This window comes from Camelina sativa, chromosome 12 (genome assembly GCF_000633955.1).
Source record: "Camelina sativa cultivar DH55 chromosome 12, Cs, whole genome shotgun sequence".
NCBI classification, from domain to species: Eukaryota; Viridiplantae; Streptophyta; class Magnoliopsida; order Brassicales; family Brassicaceae; genus Camelina; species Camelina sativa.
The window spans coordinates 23,991,978-23,999,444 of record NC_025696.1 but is presented as its reverse complement, the minus strand read 5'-3'; the positions used below and the strand labels follow the sequence as shown (position 1 = coordinate 23,999,444).

At 35.5% G+C, this 7,467-nt stretch overlaps 1 protein-coding gene across 1 annotated transcript; it reads left to right on the top strand.

Moving 5' to 3' along the window:
- On the top strand, window positions 1,507–5,848 carry LOC104732545 (fimbrin-5). Its single transcript, XM_010452107.2, has 14 exons — window positions 1,507–1,718; window positions 1,935–2,062; window positions 2,170–2,579; window positions 2,664–2,835; window positions 2,937–2,975; window positions 3,115–3,183; window positions 3,273–3,389; window positions 3,602–3,813; window positions 4,050–4,205; window positions 4,277–4,476; window positions 4,665–4,822; window positions 4,910–5,006; window positions 5,139–5,230; window positions 5,311–5,848. The coding sequence occupies exons 2-14, from the start codon at window positions 1,976–1,978 to the stop codon at window positions 5,563–5,565; spliced, it is 2,064 nt and encodes a 687-aa protein (XP_010450409.1). The 5' UTR covers window positions 1,507–1,718; window positions 1,935–1,975; the 3' UTR covers window positions 5,566–5,848.

Sequence of the window (7,467 nt, the reverse complement as noted above, 5' to 3'; positions counted from 1 at the left end):
GGTGGGATTTGAAAGAATTTTACTATAAATCATATCAACTTCCCTAAAATCTATCAAAATTTCAAATTTCCTAAATCCCATCAAATCCTCCAAAATTATTGTTTCAATACACCCCCTAATAGAATTAAATGAAATTTCACTAAACTTGCATCTAATCTTTTTTTAAAGAAAATGTTAATGAAATCAGAGATTTAAATCGTAAAATAATTCTAACGGAATTAATATGTAAAATGAATTGAAAACCATTGATTTCACTTACCTTAAAAATCCTAAATTCAGAATCAAAGTAGAAACAAATTAAATCATTTAATGAGGTATATCGGATCATAATTTATCATTCCATATTCCAACAAATTATTAAGGAAAAATATTATCAATGCTTTCAAAACCTACTATAAAGCTAAGAATATGAAATATTACCTATCAAAGTTTGAACTAACTGCTAACCCAAAAATCTATTAACTGCTAACATTTATCACATTCCTCTACATATAAGTATATAACTATAAATAGATCAAAGTCCTTTCATCTCATCTCATATCTTACCAAAGCAAAATCGCTTTGTTTTAACATTTCATCTCAAGTTTTTTTAAAAATCTTCTTATAATTATCATAGTTATCATTTGTTTTTTTTTTAAAAAGATTTACAGTTAAAACCTCTCATATTTTCAAGATATCAATATATGAATTAAATTTATATAATTTGTAACTCATTTATTTGCTTTCTATTTTTTATAATTTATATGATTTATACAATTTGGAAGAAAAAACAAATTAGTTTTTGTTGAATTCTTTTTACTTTCTTTTTTTGGCAATTTTTTTTCCTTTTGTTTTAAAGGTATCTTCGATTGAAACTTATATTTATGAAATTTTGAATATGAGAAATATTCAAACTTTTTTAAGAATTCTAAGTATTATAAATATTTAAATTTATAAGAAGCAATCTTATAAAATGTTAATGGTTACAATCTTAATAAATATCATACTAACTCAATCTAATATTTATAATACAAAATAATAAATATTAAAAATTAAGATGATATAGTGAGAGTTAAATATATCAGGATGGGATTATATGGCGGGACGGGTTTGGTCGATATTTATATAATTGTTAAAATATCATTAGTTCGGTGTTACGAAACTAAAACATCATTTCATTATTTTGTTAACACTATCGATATTAAAGAAATAAACATATCTAATTAAGTTCATTAAATTAATAATCTGTAAAAAATAAATTATATTACGGTATTATATGGTTTAAAGTTTAAACCATAAAATTAACAATTATTATACAATTATAATATATTTAACAAACAAAAATAACCTATAATTGAAATATTTTAATTACAAATAACTTGTCCCGCGGGATTAATAGTTTAATATAGTATAAGACAAAAGGTTCTCTATTTATTATAATTTTTTATTAAATAACAAAAAAAAGGAACACTCAACTTCTATTTCAATAATGATTAAAAATTAAATTAACAAAATAAATACGAAATAGAAACCCTCACCTCACATCTCTCTCTATCTATGTCTCGTTGTCATATATCATTTCCATATCGTCGCAGGTCGTGCGCTCGGGAAACTTACAATTCCATTAATTTCGAAACAGATCTCTTTGAGCTCTTCAAAGATCAAAACTTTATCCAGAGAGAGAGAGAGAGACACGATATGAACACGAATCACATTCAATCTCTCAATCTTCTCTAAAGGTCAATCATCGTCATCATCCTCCTCTCTCTATATTTGATTTTGATCATCATCGTCTCTTCTTCCCATTACATCGGATCGATGCATCATCAACGCCATAATTATCTCAAAAATCGTTGCTTTACCAATTCAAATGCTGTTTTTGGTCTTCTGGGTTAAAAAGTTTGGTCTTTTATGGTTCCTGTTTGATTAAAAGGACATGTGTATCTATGTTGCAGGGATTTGTTTTTTTGGCTCTCTTGATTTCGCGGAAAAAAAAATGTCTAGTTACGTTGGTGTTCTTGTCTCTGATCCATGGTTACAGAGCCAGTTTACACAAGTCGAATTGCGTACCCTTAAATCCAAGGTACTCTTAGATCGCGCTTCTCTTTTGATTCTTTCAGGATTAACACCACCTTTTATTTTCTGTGTGCATTGAAATTGAAACTCTTCTTTTCTTTGGGTGCATTTTAGTTTGTTTCGAACAAAACTCAATTAGAGCGTTTCACTGTTGGAGATTTACCTCCTGTGTTTGCAAAGTTGAAAGCTTTTAACGGTACCATTGATGAGGATGAGATCAAATCTGTATTGGACAAGTCTTATTCCAATGCTGATGAAGAAGTCGATTTCGAGACCTTTCTCCGGGCCTATTTAAGCGTGCAAGCCCGAGGTGTCGAGAAAACAGGAGGATCTAAAGGTTCTTCTTCATTCCTCAAAACCAGTACTACAACGGTTCATCATGCCATCAATGAATCTGAGAAGGCTTCCTATGTTTCCCATGTCAATAATTACTTGAGAGATGATCCTTTCTTGAAGAGCTATCTTCCTATCGATCCTGCAACCAATGCTTTCTTTGACCTTGTTAAAGATGGTGTTCTTTTGTGGTATGTGTTCCTTTCATCTTCCTTGATTTTTGCTTTTCCTTTTGAAATTTCTTAGTAGTCAGTCATCTTGGTCACTTTTTGCAGTAAGCTTATAAATGTTGCTGTTCCTGGGACCATAGACGAACGAGCTATCAACACAAAGAAAACCCTTAACCCATGGGAGAGGAATGAGAACCTTACTCTAGGTCTCAATTCTGCCAAAGCAATTGGCTGCACCGTGGTCAACATTGGCACACAGGACATAGCTGAAGGAAGAGTGAGTAAATTACAAGGATGATATAAATCTTTTGTTCCTGTGCTTGGCTTCATCTTCCAATTTTGATTGATCTTTTTTCTTCTTCTTTTTTTGTTATGAAGCCATATCTCGTACTTGGGTTGATATCTCAGATTATAAAGGTACTCACCATTTCTAGGTGTCATATTACTTTAATAGTTCATAGGAAATCATATGATGGTTACATTTTGTTCAGTGTTGACTTGTTTATAAAACTTTCTAACTCCTGACATTTTTGTTGTTCTTGGGGTATAATATCAGATCCAATTGTTGGCTGATCTCAATTTTAAGAAAACTCCTTCGCTTTTCCAATTGGTGGACGACACTCAGGTAAATATATATTTGACGTATTTTTGACGCTTCCACGTGGATTTATTGTTATGAGACTGAAACTACATAAAATCTTCATGACGTTGCAGGATGCAGAGGAGCTCATGGGATTGGCTCCTGAAAAAGTTCTGCTTAAATGGATGAATTTTCATCTGAAGAAAGCTGGTTATGAAAAGCAGGTTACAAATTTTTCTACGGATGTGAAGGTAACTTGTCCCTGCTACCCTTTGTCCTCAATAACATATATTCCCTTTATTATTTACAGCATTGCTCATGAGTTACAATTTTATAAAAGTCTTGACTGTGATGTATTTATTCCTTGTTCAAGGCACATGTCCATGATTTATTTATAAACTAAGAATGTTATGAAGTGCATTTTCATGTTTATCATGATCTCAGCTTTCTTTTCTGTTTTCAGGACGGTGAGGCATATGCATACCTGCTTAATGCCCTTGCTCCAGAACACAGTACACATGTGGCATTAGATACTAAAGACCCCACAGAAAGAGCAAAAAAGGTTCTTGAGCAGGCTGAGAAGCTGGATTGTAAACGTTATCTATCTCCTAAGGATATAGTGGACGGCTCAGCAAACCTTAATCTTGCTTTTGTGGCACAAATATTTCAGAACAGGTCAGTAAGCAAACTTGACAGGTTGCTTTAAATAATTTGAGTGTATCTTTCCAGTGTTTTATTTATTTTATTATTAATTAGCTCAAAATTCCATTGGTGTTGCGTGATAAAATTGTGGTACTATTTGAATTTGATTATGCCTCTGATATTGATTTGACGGGGTTCCAAACGAGTCAGAAAAAGCTGATAGTGATTTTTCTTTTGCTTCATTACTAGTGCTATTTTCTTTGTTGCAGGAATGGATTGACTGTTGACAGTTCAAAGACGTCATTTGCTGAGATGATGACAGATGATGTGGAAACTTCACGAGAAGAAAGATGTTTCCGCCTATGGATTAATAGTCTTGGCACTGCCACTTACGTCAATAATGTTTTTGAGGATCTGAGGAATGGGTGAGCTATGGATTTCTGTTTGAGGACGTTTTATTTTCTATCTGCTCGTATCTAAACCTCATCTCCTTCAGGTGGGTTCTTCTTGAAGTTCTCGACAAAGTTTCACCTGGCTCGGTCAACTGGAAACACGCAAATAAACCTCCCATAAAAATGCCATTCAAAAAGGTTGAAAACTGCAATGAAGTTGTAAAGATCGGGAAGGAACTGCGCTTCTCCCTTGTCAATGTAGCTGGTAATGACATTGTGCAAGGAAATAAGAAACTACTTCTCGGTGAGTTCTCATGAAAAGCTTACCAATAAGATAATGCATGTCCATCTATCAGACTCGTCAGCTTAAAATATATTTCTTGCATTGGTAACTATTAGCATTTTTCGTACCGTTGCTTCTCATCTATAGTCTGTTAGTTTCAGTTGATTCGAATTGGTAGAATGACATGTATTTTATTGTTCCATCTGCAGCACTCTTGTGGCAACTAATGAGATATACAATGCTCCAACTTCTGAAGAACTTGAGATCTCACTCGCAAGGTAAAGAAATTACAGATGCAGATATTCTAAACTGGGCGAATAGGAAAGTGAAGAGAGGGGGCCGAACTAGTCAGGCTGAGAGCTTCAGGGTAAGTGTCAACTAAGTAAGGATGTGATTCATGGAGAGCCATCTTCAGAAACCTAAAAGTTTGATGGTTGCTTTTCTCTGATATTAGGACAAGAACCTGTCAAGTGGAATGTTCTTTCTGGAACTTCTTAGTGCGGTAGAGCCGAGAGTTGTCAACTGGAGCCTCGTTACCAATGGAGAAACAGGTAATATGATGTTTCAACTTCATTGCCTATTGGTTCTGGGTGCTTTTTATTCTCAGGTATTAAGTCATCTATTAATTGTCAGTACTGTTCTGAAGAGTGAGTTTCTTTTTGTTGTAATTGACACTTAAACAGAGGAAGATAAGAAGTTGAATGCCACATACATCATCAGTGTTGCACGAAAGCTCGGATGCTCCATATTCCTGTTGCCTGAGGATATCATAGAGGTATATATACATACTGAAACAGGCTTGAATGCTTTACAGGTTTTTTTTCTGAGTCAGTTTACTTGTGTGTGTGAATACAGGTGAACCAGAAGATGATGCTTATTTTGGCGGCCAGCATCATGTACTGGAGCCTCCAGCAACAATCAGACACAGAGTCTAATGTCTCAGAAGATGCCACTGATGAAGGCGATGCAAGCTCTGTTGCTGGTGAAATCACCAATTTGTCCATTGATGGGGGTTCTGAGTCCAGTCCCACCTCCCAAGATCAAGAATTGCTGACAAAGGCAGACAAGGATGAGGATGAGGTTGATGGTGAGAATAATAAAGATGCATAATGCGTTTGAATGTTAATTTGATCGCTGTTTTTTGGTTTTTGTTGCGTGAAGTTTTGAGCATGGGATTTTTGATTGGCACAAAGGAAACCCAAAAGAAAGAAAGAAGAAAAAGGTTTGATGTATACAAACAAAGAGGCTTTTTGGTACACAATGTAAAACTAATTGTGTACCTAAACCTCATTTTTGAACTGTGAAAGTTCTATTTTATTTTTTGGACATCTTTTTTCATTGTTGAACAATGGTGGGAAATAGTAATGAAGTCATCTACTTTGTTGGCCACTGAGTTAGAGATGAGTTGAAGATGCTTTGGTGGGAAATAGTACAACTGATTTAACTTATTCATTCAAATTTCAAACATATCATCATATCTTAAGTTGATCTATAAGTTATTCCAAAATATGTAGCAATACTTATATATTAATGTGATGCTAGTTTGAAACATGATGGCACATGGTCTATATGCATGAACATTGCATTGTAATTTCTAAGAGCATCTCCAACTCATCTCTATATTTGCCTTTTTATAAAGAAAAATATAGCAATCTCTATTTTAGAGTCAAATTTGCTCCAAGCCACCCCTGTTCTTACATTTAAAATAGATTATAGAGGAAAAAATATAACTCTCCATTTTTTTTTTGACAACAGCATACAGATTGACTCAAACAAGCCAATACGAATAAACATTGTTTACATAGGTAACTAAGTGCGGAACTGTACGAACTCGTCACGCCAAATTATCCGCTTTACCATTCTGAGAGCGAGGGACGTAGACTAAAGAAAATGAGATAAACCCCTCTCTATCCGCCTGTATGTCCTCCAAATAAGGCGTAAAGGCTGGCCACTCGGAAGGTGAAGACACCATCTTCACTAAGTCAGAGCAGTCGGTAAGAAAGACTACAGATTGATTGTCGGCCCCAATCATACAACGCATCACCCATATAAGGGCTTCAACCTCGGCATGAAGAGGGGAGAGACTACAGCGAAGGTTGGCAGCGCCCATAGTAGGAGCAGAACCTAAAGGTGACGTGCAAAACCATCCTCGACCCGCATAACTATCTGTTGCTTTCCAAGAACCATCCACAAAACAAATATAACTGGAGAAAGACCTGGAAACTCCTAATCTCCCAATCCCATTGGGTACAACCAAAGTATTATCCATCGAATCTAAAATTGTACCCTCTGTCTAGGCCAGAGCCCATGCCCGTGCTTCATCCTCTGCTATCCGTAAAATAGCCAGGGGATTTGAATCCAGGTTACTGAAAATTTTGTCATTGCGCGTTTTCCAAATATACCACAAAATCCATGGATATATTTCCTGTGATGTAACATTGGTAAATCGCCAAAAGAGGAAATCCATGTTAGTAAAAATGGACTCTGATGGGAACACACCCAAGGCTGTCGGAAACTGCGACAAAGCCCAAACATGTCTGGCTAGCGGGCATTCAAAGAGTGCATGATTAATTGTCTCCTCCCGAAAACCGCAAAGACCACATGTGGCATCATCACTGATACAGCGTTTCCGTAGATTAGCTGTCACGGCAACACAACCCGAAAGCACTTGCCACATAAAATGACGTAATTTCGGAGGACAGCGGAGTTTCCAAACAGAGGCCTGAAGAGGTATAATGCTTGGCCCAAATACTTGGAACAAACGTATAGCCGTCACATTGGAACGGAGAGTATGATACCTGGATTTAACCGTATATTTACCAGACTTAGTAAAATGCCAATCCAACAAATCTGGTTTGTCCGGTTGTCGCAACGGTAAGACAGAAATTATAGCAACATCTCCCGGTACAAAGGTAGTCGTAAGCTGAGCCATGTCCCAGGAGTTAGAACTCCTATCAATAAAGTTTGAAACTCGTAGCAAAGGGTCAAAAGGAAACCATGTGCTCAGTGCTG

Bases quoted from the DNA above. Each gene is read 5' to 3' on its own strand.
- LOC104732545 (XM_010452107.2), top strand. From the start codon at position 1,976: ATGTCTAGTTACGTTGGTGTTCTTGTCTCTGATCCATGGTTACAGAGC. The intron at 2,836-2,936 runs GTGAGTAAATTA...TTTGTTATGAAG, and splicing joins AGGACATAGCTGAAGGAAGA to CCATATCTCGTACTTGGGTT. The intron at 3,390-3,601 runs GTAACTTGTCCC...TTCTGTTTTCAG, and splicing joins ATTTTTCTACGGATGTGAAG to GACGGTGAGGCATATGCATA.